This window comes from Chinchilla lanigera, unplaced genomic scaffold, assembly GCF_000276665.1.
Source record: "Chinchilla lanigera isolate Chin_1 unplaced genomic scaffold, ChiLan1.0 scaffold00051, whole genome shotgun sequence".
NCBI classification, from domain to species: domain Eukaryota; kingdom Metazoa; phylum Chordata; class Mammalia; order Rodentia; family Chinchillidae; genus Chinchilla; species Chinchilla lanigera.
The window spans coordinates 13,454,853-13,476,008 of record NW_004955452.1 but is presented as its reverse complement, the minus strand read 5'-3'; the positions used below and the strand labels follow the sequence as shown (position 1 = coordinate 13,476,008).

The 21,156-nt window shown below is 33.5% G+C and overlaps 1 protein-coding gene across 7 annotated transcripts in view; it reads right to left on the bottom strand.

The window, feature by feature from the left end:
- The window catches only part of Zmym4 (zinc finger, MYM-type 4), a 158,819-nt gene that overhangs the window by 37,152 nt on the left and 100,511 nt on the right, over positions 1-21,156 (bottom strand). For 4 of the 7 annotated variants that reach the window (XM_013519646.1, XM_013519642.1, XM_005395136.2 and 1 more), the window contains 13 exons: positions 19,317-19,401; positions 18,811-19,066; positions 12,793-12,967; positions 12,472-12,684; positions 9,317-9,467; positions 8,761-8,876; positions 8,064-8,339; positions 7,748-7,898; positions 6,752-6,924; positions 5,846-5,996; positions 4,501-4,641; positions 4,125-4,162; positions 2,689-2,833 (listed from right to left, as the gene is read on the bottom strand). In XM_013519646.1, coding sequence (XP_013375100.1) covers positions 2,689-2,833; positions 4,125-4,162; positions 4,501-4,641; positions 5,846-5,996; positions 6,752-6,924; positions 7,748-7,898; positions 8,064-8,339; positions 8,761-8,876; positions 9,317-9,467; positions 12,472-12,684; positions 12,793-12,967; positions 18,811-19,066; positions 19,317-19,401 — 2,071 coding nt within the window. The remainder of the gene's footprint in view (positions 1-2,688; positions 2,834-4,124; positions 4,163-4,500; positions 4,642-5,845; positions 5,997-6,751; positions 6,925-7,747; positions 7,899-8,063; positions 8,340-8,760; positions 8,877-9,316; positions 9,468-12,471; positions 12,685-12,792; positions 12,968-18,810; positions 19,067-19,316; positions 19,402-21,156) is intronic. The other 3 variants (XM_013519643.1, XM_013519644.1, XM_013519645.1) reach the window with 3 other exon arrangements.

The following is a 21,156-nucleotide window of genomic DNA, read 5'->3' as shown; positions in this document are numbered from 1 at the left end:
TTATTATGTGTTTCCTACAACAACCATTGAGAATAGTTAATGATTTTTCAATAGGTCACTCATGTATAGCTCTATTTATTTTCTTTAGAAGCCAATTTGAAGATACCAAAGTATAGCACAACAACTCTTGATAATCTCCTACCTGTTTTGTCTGTAACTCACTATTATTTGTCTATTTGTTTTCCTGAGAAACTATCTTGTAGATAATAATATGTAAAACGATAACCATTGATAATTTCCTACCATTTTGTCTGTAATTTGCTAAGTCCCCCCTATTATTATGTTATCCTTCTTTTATTCTTTAAAATAAAAAAGATAAAAAAAATAAAAAAAGAAAACTGCCAGCGAATACATATACAATATGCTAGGGAGAATAAATAGGGAAACAGTTTTTGACAGATTATAGGAAACATTTTTAAATCATGTGTAGTAGATAGTGGACAACTACTAATCAGTACAAAATAAAGCGATGAAAATGACATTTAAAAAATATGAATTTGGGGAAATGCAAATCAAAACTATGTTGAGATTTTATCTCACCCCAGATGGAATGGCTATAATTAAGAATATGAAAAACAGCAGGGATTGGTGGCTCACGCCTGTAATCCCAGCACTCAAGAGGCTGAGGCAGGAGGAATACTGCAAGTTCAAGGCCAGCCTGAGCTACAAAGTTGAGTTCAAGGCCAGCCTGAACTACATAGTGAGACTTTGTCTAAAAAAAAAAAATGACATGAAGGATGAAATTGGTAGCCATTTTAGCAATGAATAAAAAACACATAAGCTGTTTGCTACAGAAGGAGGCAATTATGAACAGCTAAAATGATGAAGTCTAATCTATGATACTTACAACTACAAAAAGAACAAACATATACAGCAGATGTCCAAAGCACTAAAAAGATGAAACAGAACTTGGGAAAAAGTGAAAAAGATGGCAACTTCATTCCTTTTATTTTACAAGTATGTATAAGGAACTTTCTATGGGCCAGAAAGTATGTTAGATAACTATAAAATCATTAATGTAGGAGTACGGGAAAATAATACAGTATCAAATTTATCATAGTGCCAGAGACATAAAAAATGTTATCTGATGAGAGATATTTGATAACCAAGTTATATAATACTAAATAAATCATTACTATCAGAATTTATTATATCACAATAAAAAGATATAGCTACATCATCTATAAGTTGGCTGTTTGGTGTGGTCCATGGTCAGCAACACTGACTTTATCTGGAAACTTGTAAGAAATATAAAGTTTTGAGCCCCATTAAATAAGAATCTACTTAGTAAAGTTCCCAGGTAATGCATGTACATAATGATGTTTAAGAAGCACTGGACTACAGGATAATCTTGCAGATCCAGAAATCCAGGATTTCTGTTTTAAACTTCTTGGGCTTTTGGGTGGCAGCATGAGAAACTACACATAGCTAATTCCCTAGTAAAATAGTAAAAATGGATGAAAACTACTAAAATACAACTTGAGAAGTTATCCTAAGGGCATACAATAAATGAAGAAACATTTCTTTACGAAAATCTATTAAAATTTAGAATAGTAAGAATTTGTGACATTCCACAGAAGCTGTTATCAGGTGTCTGTGGCAAGAAAGAATGAACTTTACTACCCTTAGATTCCACTCAAACTTACAAGGAGGGACAGAACACCCGCATTTTGCCTTCCCTCACACTCAACAGCAGAAGAGGCTAAACTTCTGTTCAGTGTCACTACGAGGCTGGAAGGTCCCTTTGCAACCATTTCCTGAGCTTAGGGAGGAGGTTCTACCCCAAGGATGGCAAGCCAAGAATAGTAGGGTCCTAATCACCCTCTTACCCCAGCTCCTTTGTAGAACAGATGCTACCATGCTGCCCAGGATTCAGAAAAGGCACAAAGGTTTTGGTAGGGCAAGAGGTAGTTCGTAAGAAAACAAAGCTCTGAAGTCCTCCCCAAGGAAACTGACTTTATTTAAAATAGGGGAAGCAGGAGAGAAGGTAAGGGGCAGAGCATATAGCATGGCAAGGCCTGCGTTGGATGCAGTGCATAATAATGAGTATAAAATAAAATTAACAAGATAAAATTTTTTTAAATGTGTGTAGTAGTTCAAATTCAATGACACTTGGTTAAACAATAGCACCTCTTAATTAAGAGCTTGTCTACAGTATTCTAAAGGTATGTTTATTCCATGATGTTACTGCTATTTAATAAAGGAATCAAAAGTTAGTAAGGAATCAATTAATAGGATGATAATAAAGGAATCAATCATAGTATAGTATTACCAATTGACTTCCTTCTCTTTGACCTACCAGGTGTGTCTAGCCTGTGGCCTACATGCCTCATGCTGTTTTTTAAAAAATGTTATAATCAAATATTTTTAAAGGGGTATTTTCTTACTTAGATACACTGATTATATATTTTCTATGTACTCCAGGCATGTCGAAAGTTTGGACAAACACCCTACTCACAGAAATGTGAGAAATAAATTATCAATGTATATAAACAATCACTACGTAAAAATTTTTTTTTTTTTTTTTTTTTGGTGGTACCGGGGATTGAACTCACAACCTTGCACTTGCCAGGCAGGTGCTTATGCCACTGAGCCATATCCCCAGCCCTGCGTAAAAAATTCTAAACTAAATGTAAGCAGATTCTACATTTGTTTTCCCTAAAGAAAAATAAAGTCCACGGAACATACCTGTTTGGCATTCTTTGTTTTGGGTATGTGGTTTGCAGGAAGTAGCTTTAGTCTGTGTAATGGGTTTGCACAATAATGCTTTGTTCTTCAAAAGCCTTGGAGGTTGGGAAGGTGGAAGTTTCAGGGCATCTGTTTGTGTACTTGCCTAGGAAAAAAAGTAAGTCAGCAACCAAAGAAGCTTCAAGACTATTCATTAGCTAGGTGTGGTGATGCATGCCAGTAATCCCAGCACTCAGGAGGCTGAGGCAGGAGGACTGCTATGAGTTTGAGGCCAGTGTGAGCTACAGTGAGACTATGACTCAAAAAAAAAAAAAAAAAATCCAGTTCTTAACAAAAATAATCATTAATTTCAAGAAATATTACAATTTTAAAAGAAAAAGAATATTGGAATTACACAGAACACATTCAACTAAATATGAGAAATAAAATATTCATGAAATGCTAATAGTAATCAAGGAATATTTCAATGACCAAATGTTAACTCAAAGTATTTAATTATCACTTTCACTTACCAAGAAAAATTCTAATACTGTCTTAACACACTGTTGATCACTAACAATGCTGGCAGGATTTTAAATGAGAACTGTTACTACTAGACTGAGTTACAGGAATAACAGAATGAGTCTTAGCGGATTTAAATAGGAGTAAGAGAGTTACATATAAACATTTCAGTAACTTAAATAAAGTAACTTTAAGTAATTTAAATAAAGATGATGATGTCAAGGTTATCCCACAGGTCAGGAACCACTTTAGAAATGCCACTGTTCCAGTCATAAGTTTATTCATTATTTATTTTCTTCATTTTTTTTTTCAGAGACAAAGAAAAATCAATGAGTAGAATAAAAAGAGAATGGTTATTTATAGCATAATCTGCATGGCATGAGAAGAAAATAAACTAGCTTCATTCATTCACTCATTCATAGTAGAGCTAGAACCCAGAGCCTTTCCACAGAGTTACATCCCCAACCCTTTTTTATTCTGAGAATGGATCTTGCCAAGTCAATAAACTGCCCAGGGCAGGCTTCAGTTTGCAACCCTCCTACCCAGATCTCCAAGGAGTGCTGGAATTACAAGCCTGCACTACCACTCCTGGCTGATAAGTGATGTTTTAGAGTATTTTATTCAAAATCGATGTACATTACGAATCATTCAAAAATTTAAAAGATAAAGTGTCTAAATTTTGCAATTTCTGTTAATTCTGCACAATTTTTTAAGAAACCCTTCATTAGCCTCATAATGGTAGCAACCACGTGAAGAAATTGAAGTATACTAAAAACCTAATTAAATAACCAGGAAATCCTACTCCTGAACAAAGATTAAATGATCTCATGAAATTTACTTTATATAATCAATGAAGGAAGGGAAGTTACATATTTGTACTCTATAAAAATGGAAAAAATACAGTCAACAATATCATTAATAATAATAGAACTTACATCCCCAATGATTTTCGCGGTTACCGTTGGAACTGCACCTTGACAGAAATTAAAACAAAAACTTAGGCTCTTTCATAATTACTTAAACATTATCATGAAAAGCTAATTATTGGTCCATAAACTAAGTCTCATACTAAGGACATGTTTATCTTCATTTAATTCAGTGGAAGAAACTAGCAGTTCTGAAGCATAAGATGAGAAAATGATGTTATGAAACTTACACAAATATTATTCAACATCCTAGTAGCCCATAGTGAGTTGCCACTCCTAATCTCAATGTGTCAAACATATAAAAATAATGGCTGATGGAATAAAGGAAGATAACTACATTTAATTTAAAATACCTACACAAGCAATTTCAAAAATCAATCCATACCTTGCAAGACACTGTTAGAATTCACTGTGGGCTGTGCAGCAGGAGCATTTGCCAATGATACAACATTAGCTATAACTGGAGTTGAATCTTTTCTGAGAGATGGGGGCCCTGTGGAAGCAGCTTGAACCATAGAAATACTTGCTGATTAAAATAGAAATAAAGAAATCTCATATGATTTGTAAGTTCTTACAAAAACCAACATCTCAAGGAGATGAAGCAATGCTTTCAAGTTTGAGGAACTTCTGTTAAAATGAAAGGTCATGTCAGGATTAACTGGGATTTTAGTTTCATCATTTTTAATTAGTGAAACTTGAAAGCTATTCATATATTTTATCTTTGTATAAAAATATAACTAACAGTGTTACTTAAAAACCAACAACAAAAATTTTCAATAGCACAGTACCAATGAAGATCACAGCATAGATTTAATGGACATTTAAGTATAAAATGTTTCTTAAATCTTACCTTCACATTTAAAGGACTTTAAGTTTCTGGAGTAAGCCCTTGTAGTTCTCATTTTTATTTATAAAGATGCTATACTTAAACTATTCAAGTTTTTAGAACAGTATAAGTTTTAGGTTCTTAAGCCATAAAGTTTCAAAGATTACACTGCCTAAATACATGTGGTACATGTGATTCAGTCTTTATTTTCTCTGTTATAAGTAGTCTCAATTATTTTTCCCACAGTGGTGAGGACTGAAGCTAGGACCTCCTACATGCTACTCAAGTGTTGTACCACTGAGCTACATCTTTAACCTTTTAAATCTTTTTTTTTTTGAGACAGGGTCTTGCTATGTAGTTCAGACTGGCCTCAAGCTTATGTCAATCTTCCTGCCTCAGCTTCCCCAGTGCTGGGATTACAGGCATGGGCCACCATGCCTGGCTCTTTGTTTATTTTTATGGTACTGAGGATTGAACTCAGGGGTTTTACAGTGAGCCACATCTCTAGCCCCTTTTCATTTTGTTTTGAGACAAAGTTTCACTAAGTCACTAGATTGTACATGCTGTACTCAAAACGTATGATCCTCATGCCTGAGCCTCCCACAGTGCTTCCTTCTTTAAGGAAGCCAAGGTGTATATACACAATTACAAAACATTAACTATCATTCTTTCCCATAAATTCAAGCACGTATAGAGTTGGTTGATTCAGTATGCTCTAAAAAAGGTTTCTTTTTAAAAACTATTTGCCTGTGCTTAATCTAAGGTGTTTAATAAAAAGGACCTAAATGTTAATGCCATTTAACAACAATGAAATTAGCATTTCATAAATTTACAATTCTTAAAATTTCCTAATTTGTAGAGGAAAAGTAGTTTGATTTTGGCATTTATCAAAGTTTAATTTTACCTGAACTGTTTTGTGAAGGTGGGTCACATACACTTTGCTGATTACAGAACATCAAGATACAAAGCAGGTTACAAAAATGTTTTACTTCCCCTCGCCATTTCAAGGACTCACTAAGTTTACCCTGTCGTTTGCAACCATCACATTTGGCCATCTGAAATAGAAACAGAAATAGAAGATAGTAAAGAAAACACAAATATATCTGTGGTCTGCCCCCAAAAAAAAAAAAAAAAAAAAAAAAAAATCCACACAGAGTACACCTAATGAGAAAATTAACTTAGACTCTGAACCATAAAATTGCAGGTAGGTGGTCCTAAAATGGTACTAAATTGGTCAATAATTATATACTAAACAATTATTTGATGAACTAAATCACCTTATAGAGAATCCAACAAATAGCAATTAAAAAACAAAAGTGAAGTCTGTTTAATTTTAAACAGGGTATATCTTCTTAAAATGTCAGAAGACAAATTCATTTTATTTGACTAACAAAGTAATAAAATTATAATTTTAAATATCTTAAAATTGAGATTTTAAAATTGACGTCTTCCACAGAAAATTAAGAACAAAGACAGTAAGACTTCAACAATGTTAAAGTCTTCCTAAATCTTACATTAATTGTTAGAGAACATAAAACATTTAATTTTGAAGTTTCAAATCATTAAACTGTCCTTCATTCTACATGACATTTAGAAAGAGAACAATTTTTTTTTAATAACATCTCACTATGTAGTCCAGGTTGGCCTTAAACCCACTATGTAGCCCAAACCTGGCCTCAAACCTGCAGCAATCCTCCTGCCTCAGCCTCCTGAGTGCTGTTTTTATAGGAGTGTGCCACTATGCCCAGCAGAAAAAAAGAACAGTTTATGCCATAACTCCAAAAACCCAGGAATATGAATTAGATTTTACCTGATAGAACAACACAGTATATTTTGACATGCATTCTTCACAACAGAAGTCTTCCAATTTTCCTCCCAAATTATTCTGTATCAGTTTGGGAGATGTTTGTAAACAATAGCTGCACATCTTACAGTGACTTCCCCAGCGTTTCCCCAAGTCATGTTTATAAAGCAATTTGCAACCTAAAAACAAGGAAAGATAAAAATAATACTTGTGAGAAAAATTATCTAAATTTTTAATGCAATAGGCTTAGAACAAAGTCTTCCTGGGTCCTGACCAATTAGCAAATCAAGAGGTTAATTCAGAAGATTAAAACTAGTAGAATTAAAAAGAAATAGAGACAGAATCAAAAATAATAGTTTTTAAATGAAGTCAGGTTAGAAAATATTACATTACAGAACATAAAATAAATTCTGTTTCATGAAACTTTCATCTTATGTTGGTATGGGAGTGTATACAGAATCATAATGTAAAATTAAATTCTTCTTTTGTATTGTAGTCAAAAGGTTTTAAAGTCACTGGTCTAGAAGGATAACCCCGTGCAGTTTTAATAACTTTGTGTACCTTTAAAGTCAAACAAAACATTCTAAATGTAGTTATCTAAATAAAGAATTCATCTACCTCACACTGATTTGCACATTCAGATCACTTATATTCAGAAACATAATGGCATTTAAAATAATAAACCTATTACCTTAGCATGCTACTGGAATTTAATGACTTCCATATGGAAATGAATCCTACAACTGAAAGATCTTTAAAGTTCCCATTCAACCCAACAATTTTAAAGGTTTTTCATATTACCATCTTTCTTGTTATACTTTGAGGATCTTTGATTTCATTTTAACATTTATATATTATAAAAAACTAGAGTTAAGTGTCAACAAATCAAAAAGGCTTTTGAAATATAAAGGCTCAAATAGATAAATTTACATAACAGCTTAAATCCTTAACCACTATACTTTGAGAACATTCTCCATACGTAAGATTTTCTTGTGTCTTTACCTTCACTACAGAATGACTTGTCAGCACCTGAGAATCGCACAGTCTCCTTTACAATTTTCTCAATTTTACAATATTCACACATTGCCATGACATTATTTATTTTCTTATATTCATCAGAACAATTCTTGCCACAGAACTGAAACATTTTACCCTGCAAAGAAATAATCATTAAGTACTAATTGAACAAGTTGTTTACATAAAAATACGTATCTCAATTTCAAAACAAGCAGTATAGTTTCGAGAAATGAAAAATAAAGTATAACTTTACAGATAGACTTACTCATACTCAAACACTTACCATGAACCTAAACTTTACCTTATAGTCAAGAAGTTCTGGTTTTGTGGCAAAAAGACGGTTACAGTGTTGACACCTGAGTTTCACAACATTTCGTGTAAACCCAATATGCTGGGACTGGGCAGCAAGCCGCTGAAGACCTGCAGCAGCAGAACTACTGATGGAAGTGGGAGAAACAGCAGAGGTGTTACCTCCTCCTGCTGACACTGCTGAACCTGTGGGGATGCTGACAATTACTTGGCCCTGAGATAAGGGCACTACTGAAGAATTCATTCCAGTTGGTTTGTTGAACAAGTTCTGAAAAAACCAAACAACAAAGATCAATGTAAGGATATGTTCAAACAAATGAGATTTATGTGCATACATAATTCTAGACATGTAAGACAGTGGTGAGCAGGTAAAAAATCCCCTACCTCTGAGCAGTTTACAGTAACTGAATAAAAGGGGTTTCATTTATGTAAAAAACAAACAAACAAACAAACAATAAGTTTAACTAGCAATCATCAAAAGGTAATCTGGATGATAATAGTTTAATTCAGTTTTTATAGAAGGCAGTTAAAATAATTTGCCACCAAATACAAGATGAACTAAAAATCTAAGTTTATAGGACTGGGACAGAAACTCAGGCAATCCAGGCACTACCAAACACTTAGTAAGCTTATAGAACTACAGTATGTGACTCACTGACTGAAGAAGAGGAAGATTCCTGAAGCCATACCTGGAAAGCTACCACACAACTGTAGCTGCAGAAGTTGCGTATACTTCCATCTGACATGGCTAGGTGATACTGAGGGATTGCTGAGGTTTTACAACTGTTACATTGAACCTGTACACCTTAGCAAATCAAAAATAAACACTAATGAGTAATTTATACAAATCTATGAGAAATTAAATAAGTAATATAGAATAACAAAAAACTCAAGGGCCAAGTTAAGTTGCAGGAACTAGAACCAAAGTCAATCATGTCTTATAAGACAAAAATTAACATTTAAAACTTTTCTTTTCAACATCTACCCTAAAACTAAAACTAAACAAATCTTAAATCAAATGTAGATAAAGAAAATATGTTAAAGAAGCTGTATGAAATTCTCTTGGTAAGAAGAATGTATATATAGGCAAGCAAGTAAATAACAAATTAAGAAAATGTGCCACATGCTACCAAAAAAATATGAAAAAATCTCAAATTTGCCTTAAAAATCAACTAAATTTACACAAAAATCTATACAAAAAAAGTAGAATTTTTAAACTCTTACATTTTATGAAATCAGTATTACCTGCAGAAGTAACCATTTTAACTCGGTACGCAGATAAGCAATTAACAGAGCAAAAAAGCTCTGTCTTCCCCAAGCTACTGCTATTTTCAATCATTTCTGCTGAGGATCTCAATGATTTGCAAAGTGCACATGGTGTAATCTTGGCTGATTTCTATTAAGAGAATAAAACAACATTATTTTAACCATTATTTTAATTATGCTTTTTAGTAAAAGCATAATTTTGTGAAATGTTTATACGTAACACTATTGAAATATTGAACATCATTTTCTGGGTTTTTTTTGTTTTTGAGAAAGGGTTCTCCTATGTGTTCCAGATTGGCCTGAAACTTACTATGTAGCCCAGGCTAACTTTTTTTTTCTTTTTTTCTTCTTATAAACATTTATTTTTCCTCCAAATTTATTGTGTTTTTCTGTAATGATGTGAAAAGTCTTTGTTTCCCTTTTCCCAAGTGTTGAAGTTCAAAAAGTCAGGTATTGACCATAGACTAATCTTCATCTCTTCAATGTCTTGTACATTGATTTAGTTTCATATGTATTTATATTAGTTTTCTTCAGGGATTTATACATCAATATATATGTATATGTGTGTACATATATATTCCTACAAAGATATATATAAGGTTTTTATCCTCATCTTACCACTTGAGAATACAACTTTAAGTATGTTTTACACAGCTGTTCCTTGGTCAAGGACATTTGCAAGAGCAAGTCAGTTTCTGAAGAAATCTTGTTTGGTAGGTGAAGGATCCCTTAAGGGGTTCTCATTAGTTTTTTCCCTGTATTCTGATCCACGGGACTTCTTTTTAAAGAGCTTGCAGAAGGAGCTGCGAAAGTACCCTTTCTGGTCTTGCCTAGCCCAGGCTAACTTTGAACTCATGGAGATCCTTCTGTCTCAGCCTCCTGAGTGCTGGGATTACAGGCATGTGCTACAATGCATTGGATTTATAAGACATTCCAAAATTCAGGCATATGCTCATTTTAATATATGTCTATTTTAATATCAAATATCACAAATCTGTCCTTTAAGAGAGAAAAGGTATCTTAAAATCTCTTAATGGGTGCTGAATATATGTCATCCTGAATATGTAATATGCAAATACCATTTAACATTATTTGATGTCAAATCTCAGATTGAGTGCTTAAGATGACAGGCTTGGTTGTTTATATTTGAACCCTTAGTATGTATGAGAGCTGCTTCCACTTTACTGCTAACAATATATTTTGCTATAGGTAGGAGTATTTGGAAATAAGTTTATTACAACTTCCTTAAATGTATACTCTACTGCTGTCTGTAGCACCTTTTGGAGGCATCTCTTCACATTTAGGATAGCTTAGCATAAAGTATGAACTCATGTTAATGGTAAAGTACTATTTTAAAAATGGTGGTTACAACCAATTACCAGATCTTGAAATTAATTGCTAGGTTGTAACTACTATTTTCTAATGAACTACAATAGAATGAAAAATAAAATATCATCTAAATAAAACAACAGTATATATTTATTGGTATAGTCAGAGCAATTATTCAGAAACACAATAGCTGTTTTTTTTTTTTTCACAATAGCTGTTTAAGGACTTCCATATAGAAACAAGCAGAATTATTAAAAGATATGTTGAGTTTATATTGAGTTTCCCATCAATCTTTGACATATTAACTATGATATATATTGCTGTATGAAACTTTTCAGTTTTATATACATATATATAATACACAGATGCAAAAATTTAGTATCTTTGTACTGGTTTGTATTATAAAACTTTTTTTTTTTTTTTGAGAGGAGGACTCATTATGTAGCACAGGTTGGCCTTGAACTCCCAGTGATCCTCCTGCCTCATTTGCCTTTTCTCCCTGATCAGGACTATCACCACAAACTTCATTTACAAGATTTAAGTCAAGCCAAGCATGGCGTGCACGTCTCTAATCCCAGTACAAGGCCAGCCTGGATTACATGAGTTCAAGGTTACATAGTGAGACTATATCAAAAAGCCCAAAGAAAAAAGAAAAGAAAATTTAGGTGAAGAATTAATCTCTCTGATGTTTTTACTCGATGACTATGCTTTTTCTGTGGCTCACTGTAATATACCACACTTCCACGATATCATCTCTTATTTACTCATTTATGTATCAGGAGACACACAGTTCCTCAGAATAGAAGTTGCACCCAGCACTAGTTGCATGAATTACATCAAAGTAGCAAAAATGACCATTAATATGCCAGATTCAATACTAAGTGTTCTCATTCTTATTTTATCTAATCCTAAAAACATCTTAGTGACATAGACTGTATTACAGTCACTAAGGGGTAACAAAATTAGGGCTAGGGATGTAGCTCAGTGGTGAAGTACTTGGCTAGGATGCCTGACACCCTGGGTTCAATCCCTAACTCCAAAAGTAAAAGGCAAGTCAGTAAGAAAACTAAAACACTGGGACTCAAGGAGTTACACTGCTTTCCCTAAGGTAAAACCATGAACTCAAACTATGCAAATTGTATTTATAACTGCTTTACAACTAAATCCCAATCTTTTCACTACCACAGTAGATAACTACTACTTGAGAAGCTCAGCAGGCACTGGTTAGAGCAATGAAAGAGTTTATAATTACAATATTTCAACTTATTTCTCTTTCTCTAGTGGAGTATGAATCATATTTAAGGTAATAAAAGAGTCTAAGAAACTTTTAGTACCTGATACAGTATAAGGAAAACAACAGTTCTACTCTCTCCCTACTGGGCACTGAGCCCAGGACCTCTTGCATATAGCCAAGTGGTCTATCATCCCCATCCCAGAACAGTCTTAAAGAAAGATAACATCTATGAAGATACTTTGATTTTTTCCCTCTGGTGAGAGCAAAAACAAGAAAAAATAACGAAGCTAATATTTTTAGTATTTTCATAATTTCCATCAAAAATTTACATTTCCAGAAGGCATGGAAGTACATGGCTGTTATCCCAGCAACTCAGGAGGCAGAGTCTGAGCTCAGGCTGGGCATTCTCAGCAAAATACTGTCTTAAAATAAAATTTAAAATGGCTAAGGCTGTAGCTCAGTGATAAAGCACTTGCCTAGCATGTGTGAGGCCCTGGCTTCACTCCCTCACACTGGGAAAGAAGATCTGGTGAAAAGCACAAAGACATCAAGATTAAATACAGCCAAATACCTGTTTGTATGCTGTAATACATGTTGAACTACAAAACTTTTTAGACTGTCCCTCTATCTGCAGCATGTGGCATTGTCCAGAGCCACTGTAACAGTAACCCCCACAGTTCTCACAACAGTTCATGGTGAGGTTGTTAGCAGAACGAAACTTAGAGAAACAGGCATCACTACACAGTTTATGTACCACATTCTGGTAATTAACTTCATGTCGAATCTAGGAATAAGAAAACAATACACAATCAACACACAGAGACTATCAAAAGCTGTTCTTTAAGCACAAGCCTTGGACTCATCCCCTCAACAAAGTAAAAAAATAACTTACAACAGCATTCTTCTGACACATACTGCATTTGGTTGAAATGCTATTTGTATTTATGGTAACAATAGGCTTTTTTTTCAGTTCATACGTTGACAGACATGACTGACTGCAAAAATCTTTACTGGTGGTGGTATTTTCAAACTGGGCACTGATCACATCCTTTGGATTTAAAATATCCCTAAAAATGATAAAGATAAAATAAGCCACAATATAATTCATGTTTTTATTAAATGAACCCAAAAAAAAGATAATTATAGTGAAGGGAAAAGGCCCTGGAAACCCTAGGTTGTCTTAAAGAAACAATTCTATAAAGTGGAATTAATATACCATCTACTTGATAGAACAATTGTGAAAATGCATATTATGTTACAAAAATGGTTATACAGAACGGCTGACATTCACTATTTCTATAGTGGGATTACAGACTTCAATTTTCTTCTTTAAAACTCTCTATGTTCCTCAGGGGTACTACTCAGTGGTAAGAGCACTTGCCTACAATTGTATTTCTAAGCTTCTCTAAAAGTAGTTTTACACTTGAAATTCTTAAACACTGTTGTCTTTTCAAAGTAAATATATGTTTTAAACTACACAATATATACTCTATCACAGTTTTATAAATCTAACATTTCCACATCTACACAAATTTCATTTTCAAGCATTAAGAGCAAAGGCAATGATGACTAAAATCCTAAGGATCAAGGTTCTCTACCAAATCAACCCTAATTCCACCAGGACATCACTCTTCCTAGTAATTTACCAGATAATTCAAGGGTAAATCATTTTAAACAACCAAATCTTCAGATAGGTAAAATTTTGTAAACAATCTTTCTGTTCCAGAAGAATACACCCATAAAATTGTTTAAAAACTGAGTTACACTGAATCCTGCACCTTGAATTGATCACACTACTACTTTTTAAAAACCATTATAAATGTTTCACTAAAAGATAATGAAAAATCATTATGAGAAATGCCTGATATTATACTATCTCTAATTCATATATATAACTCCATTTCTTGTTTTCTTCCATACTTAACAGCTGTATACTTCTTTACTTTGTATATTTTAAATTTTTTCCTTTAAGGCATTTTTAAAAATTAGATCTGCATGTATTTCACAGGAGTATTTACTGAGAGGTTTGTCTTTTATTTATTTATTTTTTGAAACAGGGTTTTGCTATACTCCAAGCTGGTCTCAAACATGCTTTGTAGTCCAGACTGGCCCTGAACTCTCAATCCTCCTGCCTCAGCCTTCTAGAGTACTGGGATGACAGGTATGTGCCACTGGCTACTGAAAAGTTATGCTGAGACAGACAATGGCTACACTCAAGATATAGTCCACTTGAAGAGCTCAGTTTAGGGGCCAAATAAACAAATAATTTACAAAATACTGTTACAGAGGATTCTTTAAATTTATAGTAATATGGCCAACTTTGAAAAAGCTAAGTATAACAGAAATATAAATGAAAAAATAATTTAGATCAGACCATATATGACATGAAAGTCTTCCTAAAAGACAGTGACATCTTAGATCGTAGCTACGTAAGAGCTTTCTAGGTTAAGGAGGTGAGTATTGAAGTGGTATGGATACAGGCAAAAGCAAAATAAAGAATGTGTTTCTCACTGATTTCAACACTCTTAAGAGTTCAATTAGATTACATATTATACAGAAGCAGATGTTATACAGGATGCAAAAGAACAATTTCATTCTAATTAGTGAAAATTCAGAAATGGCACAATACAGAAGTGGATGCTATTCTAAATCTTATTATATGAAGAATCTGATCTAATACAATTTATGAAATTATTATCCAAACTACCTCTTTTATGTAGGATTTGAAAGTTTTTGTTTTTTCTTTTAAGTAAATGGTTAGGTTCCTCTTATTAAATCTAAATTGGATGAAGTGGTGCACAGCTGTTATTCCAGTACTTTAGAAGACTGAGGCAGGAGGATCACAAGTTGCAAGGAACACCTGGCAACTTAGGAAGACTCTGTCTCAAAGGGGTAGGGGGGCCTAGGAATGTAGGGAGGAAAAGAGGAGGAAAGGATAAATGAAATAAATCTAAAAATTAAATGATGGTTAACTAATATATTCAGAGTTTAGGTTAAAGTAAAGAGGCTAAGAGATACTGCTAACAAAAATTAAAAATAAAATTGGTACTCAAAAACAGCTAATGAGATTTTTTAACCAAAGTACTGTTGCCATATTTCTACATTGTGTAAAAATAGCAGCAGCATTCAAAGGGGAGAAAAACCTTTTCTCTTGGCATATTCAAATTAAACTGAAATTCTTCATTGGAATTGATTTACAAATTAAAGCTGTTTGACCACAGAGACTATGTAGGGAAACGTGCCTATGCCAAAATTAAATAATGCTACTAATTGAACATTTTAACTTCTTTGTATTTGTTTGTATTTAAGGTACACCCAATTCAGTAATTTCCTAATTACATAAATCACACTGTACCAAATTGTTATAAAGACTGTAAATAGCCAAGTGTGGTGGCACAAGCCTGTAATCCCAGTACTCAGGAGGCTGAGGCAGGAGGATCACTGCGAGTTCGAGGCCAGCCTGGGCTACAAAGTGAGCTCAAAGCGAGCCTGAACTGCATAGCAAGACCCTGTCTCAAAAAAAGACACACACACACAAAAAAAGACTGTAAATAACAGAGAGGGGAAGAAAGGGAAGGAAAAGTTGTAACAATATGAAAGAGTAGCTCATGAAGTAAAGTGGTATGCATTTAAAAAAAAATGATCAGTAGTTGAAAACTAAAACAACAAAAGGTAAAATGTGAAATGAGAAGAAAGAAAGAAAATAATGAAGACAGTACCCAAAAGAACAAAGAGGGGTAAAGGAAAAGAATAGAGAAAAGAAAGGATAAAAGACTAAGGGAATGAAGAGTTACAGTTGTCAATAACAGGTTTTAAAAATTGAAAAGTTTTGGTAATAAATAATACCATTACATGACAGGTGAAACAATCTTTTATTGAGGGTCTTCACAGTGAGCTACACCCTCAGCTTGCTTAGGCTGGGTTTGAACTTGCTGTAATCCTCCTGCCTCAGCCTCCCAGAGTGCTGGGATCACAGGCACAGGTACCATGCCTGGCTGAAATAGACTTAAAGAATCAATGAATTATACTAAGATCAAGATACAGAAAAGATGACATGGAAGAAAATATTACCTGTCATGGAAAGCTATGGCAAATACCAGAGGCCAACACAACATGATAGATTTAGCTTAAAATAACATGCATATGTGAGAATAAAAAGTATTAAGCCTGTGTGGTGGCACAAGCCTATAATCCCTGCACTCAGGAGACTAAGGCAGGAGGACTGCCATTCATCTGAGCTACACAGTGAGTTCAAGGCCAGCCCTAGACATCACAGCAAGACCTTATCTCAAAACATCCCCCAAAAAACTTTTTTTAAGAAATGTGTAAGGAGAAACCTATTTTAAAACTTGTATAAGTTTTCTGTGGTAATTATGAAATATCTGATAACTCTTTGAAAGAAGTATCATATTATGAAAGGAGAAATGTCAGTAAAGTTTTAGAAAATGCCAATACCCTAAAATAAGAATTAAGTAAAGCCAGGCATGGTGGTACACACTTGTAATCCCAGTACTCTGGGAAGCGGAGTCAGGAGGACTCCCAAGTTTGAGCCCAAGCTGGGCAGCTTAGTGAGGCTCTGTGTCAATATTTTAAAAAATTAAAAATAAATTTAAAAAAGAGCTGGAGATGCAGCTCAATGTGAAGGCCTTGGGTTCAATCCCCAGTACTGAGAAAAAACAAACAAAAAAAGAACTACATGAAGTGGCAAAGAACGAAGTTTATGTCAAACTTATTTCATAGCACAACAAGCACAAAAGCTGTAACAATTATAATTTTCAACTTAACCTTAGAATGTCATAATGAATATAGTGGACTTCAGATATTAGACACATATATAATGTATAACTAAGTACTCACTTTTAAAACTATAGTTGTAAGTCAGACAGCATAAAAAATTCTAATTTTGTTAAGCTAAACTGCCTAAACACTAAGTGGAAGGAGGGGAGGGGAGAGGAAGGAAAAAAGGTGGGGGAAAGGGACATAAAAGGAATTATTCCTGTATGTACATGTAGCAACTCCAGAGGATGAATGTAATCATTATTTACTGCAAATATGCAATAATAAAAATTAAAAGCTTTTTAAAAAGTAAATCACTGATATTTACAGGTTTTCAAAAGTTAGGGTTATTAAATAATTAATTCAACAAATATTTAAGTACCTACTATGCTGGCTATATAACAGTAGACACAAAAGGGTAAGAGGCAAAGTTCCTAACTTCTTGGGTTATTTGCATGTGTGTGTTTTATGTTGACAGATAAAATTATTTGTCATGTAAACATGATGTTTTAAAGTGCATAAACATGATGGAATAACTAAGTCTTGCTAATTAATATATGTATCACCTCAAAGAGTTACTACTTTTGTGGTGAGAACACTTTAACAGCACCCTCAGAATTTTTCTGGAATACAATATATGAGCTATCGTCACCATGTAGTATATTAGATTGCTTTAAGTTGTAAGTCAGAAAAACACCAATCTTACTACTTCAAAATTTTTTTCATTCTTGAATAAAAATTGATATGAAATTTCTTAATCTTCTTTTAAATTAATATACATGGTTTCAGATTACTTTTAGCCACATATGTACATTAAACAGAGCTCCAAGAAAAAAAATTTGATACGACTGAAGCTGTGCAAAAGAGTATGTCCCAGGCTGTATATTTCTTTTCTGAAATGCTTGGGACCAAAAATGTTTCAAATTTCAAAGTTTTTATGATTTTGGAATATCTGTATAGACTCTGTGAAGCATCCCTAATCTGAAAATCTGAATTCCTCCAAAGACATCAGCTTTTTGAGCATGGTACCAGTAATCTGAAAGTTTCAAATTTCAGAGCACTTTGGATTTTAATTTTCAGATTAGGGATGCTCAAGCTATATAATCTTAAAAAATAATCACCAAACCAAAAGTTGAAGAGTTTGTTTTCATTACTTTAAATAGCAGTAATGTTACAAGGAAAATAGAACTTCCCCTGGAAACAAAGTTCAATCTCTACTTGGATATATGAATTATAGTGTATATGTGAAACAGCTGTTTTACTCCCCTAATATAACCAAAATTTATTCATTCAGGTGTTTCAAAGAAATGAAACTTTATATAAAAAGATGTGGTATACAATTAACTTCTGGAAAAAATGTCTAACCACATTCAAATTTAACGTTCTTGATTAGTTGAAGAAAAGGTAGGCGTGTCTTTTTAACTTTCAGGACAGAGAACAGGTAGCAGCACCATGTGGGAAACTATGAATAACATCTTTATACATAAAGTAATATCACAGTTTGAGTAGGGAGGAGCCAGTATCTTTCAAAACAGAAAAAGATTCTTTTTTTATGATGTATTCATTTAAAAAGCTTCTAAATTACCTTACAAAATATATCAAGATTACCTTACTATTCCTCAAATAAATAAGATTAACCTTAGTATAGTCATACTCGCTTTTTGTTGTAATGGACCTCATAAGGCAGTTCAGAGATACTGACAAGAGATTACATATATATTATAATGGCAGTCATTACATGTTAAGAATAAAAATAGTAAATTCCAATTATGTAACAGAACAGGAAACATCAAATATCTGTTGGATTTAACCATCTACTGTCTACAGTTACAAGATAAAATACCAGTAATACAATACCCCAAATAGGTGGGTTTTTTTCCTTATATAAAGTATCTCAATTGAGATGAAAAGGCGGATTTTTAAAATAATTCTTAATCTATATGTTGTATCTTTTTAAAGCTAAAAGAAAGCCAAGCACGTAGCATCCAGAAAGACTAAAAAAGCAGCAACATGTTGGTACTAAATGTGTGATATTTAAGAAAAAAAAAAACATAGAAATGTAAGAAAAAAATACACAGGCTAAACAATGGTAAAAGAAAGAGAGCACAAAAGGTAACTAAGAATTCTGCTGTACTTTGAGCAACTTGAACAAGTTTTCTTGGTGAGAGGAGGCGGTGGACGGGCAGGTGGAACTGTGTATCCAGTTAGGCACAGTGTAGAGCAGAAAAGCTGAGTAGACCCTTTCCTCTGATAAGCAGTTTGCCCCTTCTGGAGGATTTTTTTACAACCAGAACAGGAAACTCGAACAGCTGTGGCTGGAACTGAAGGAAGCATTTTATTCATGCCAGATGATGCCAGTGAAGGCTGAAAGCCAGTAGTCAACTGTGGAGCTTTAAAAAAAAAAAAAATTGAAAGAAAAAAATGTTTTACTTTTTACGAGACATTTTAAGTTATCCATTCTTTCTTTTTCTGCTAGAGCTAGTCTTAAAACCCAATAGTAACTAGACAATGTATAATTTAAGGCATTTTAAATGGACCAAGAGAACTGCCTAGCTTATTAATATACTATAAGCAGACACTTCCTCTTATTCATGTTGGTCAGAATGAGCTAGGATTCACTTATTCAACTCTGTTTCTTACCAAGAGGACTGCCACTGACGGAAAACACAGCACTAATTTTCAGTTCCCCCTCTTGAGTTTTTTGCTGTTGGCCATGACTATACTCCTTTAAAAAGGAAAATAAATAAGTAAATACACAGAGAAAAGAACAAGTATGTAAAGAAACCCAGACATTCAAGAAGTTTTACTACTGCTACATAGAGGCAGCAAATATTTACAGTAAGAAATAAAATACAAAACAGTAGCCAAGCTATAATTAACAAAGGTTTAGTATGCTTATATATGCTGGGAGAGTAAGAGGAAAATAATGAAAGTTAGCTACTTAATTAGCCTGTGGCACTACCAGATATTTATAAATTATTTTTGAAAATTCTTTAATATTACAGAAATAAAGTTACTGTTTATTATAAAAGTAATACACAATCACTATAGAAAATTTAAATAAATACAAAAAGTTCTAATCACATTTCCATCATCCCAAAAGAACACTGTTATTCTTTTGGTATATTTCTTTCCAGTCTTTTCCCTTCCTTTTTTCAAAGGCTTTCTTTACACAGTTGTAATTATTCTAAATAATAAGCTACTTATATGAACTGATGTTCTGCTCTCGTCAGTCATTTGAACTTTTGCATATTACTCCAAGATAACTTCACCTGGTTAAGTGCCAGTGTTTCTATGATTGGAGTCCAAGAATCACTGATATCCTGGCAGTCTAAGAATTCTTAAAATTGTATTGTTTTAAATTGTATTATCTCAATGATTTTTAAGTGCATGTAAACACACTTTAAGCCATGAGTAACCATCACATAACTGATTTCATTGTTTGTTTGTTTGTTTGTTGTATCAGGAATTGAACTCGGGACTCTGTGCTTGCCAGGCAAGCACTGTGCCATTGAGCTATATCCCTGGCCCACATAACTGAGTTCTAATACAAATTTTCAATGCTGTTTACTTTTACAATTGCATTGTTTCACTGTGATAACACTGAGAAATAGCTCTAACTTTTAAGATATTGTTTAACCCAGTAAAAAATTTGCAAAGTACTATAAGACTCCTCACCGAAATTCTGTGGTATCGCAGACATGCTCCCTTTTTTGTGGTGGGGCTTGTCAATACATTACATTATAGAGGATACAACTGAGGTGAGTGCACTTTCCTCAATCACAAAATATTTAAGCAATATTTAAAAAGAAATCAACATTTAGCCGGGCATGGTGCCACAGACCTGTAATCCCAGCACTCAGAAGGCTGAGGCAGGAGGATCATTGCGAGTTCGAGGCCAGCCTGGGCTACAAAGTGAGCTCAAGGTCAGCCTGAACTGCATAGCAAGAGCCTGTCTCAAAAAGACAAAAAAAAAGAAAAAAAAAATCAATATTCATGCAAAAATCTAAAATGAACAAACTATCAAAACTTTAATAAGGCCTTGCATGGCACTGCAATTATGTAGATATAACCCAACACTGCTCCATTTAAAATTTTCCCACATTTAGTGGGAAATGCCATAATAAATATCTTTGTGGATATTTATACTTTAATTCTTAAAGTGGAATTACTAGGCAAAAAGGTGCATAGTTAAGGTTTCTGATACCTAATGACAGACTCTTTTCCCCAACAAAAACTGTTCTTAATTATAGTCTAGCAATTTAGGAAACAGGCTAATTAAGTCTCTTCCTACTTTGTTTCAAATTGTAGTTGTTTTTAATGTTCATTACAAGTGTACTATAATACAACAGTTTATCAACCCTCTGTAGCATTTATCAACATTTTCTGAATATGTATTCCAAGTTAAATTTTTATGTACTTAGGTTTCCATGTTTATAAAGTCTAACAATCTTTACCTTTGTGATTTCTTCTATCTGTT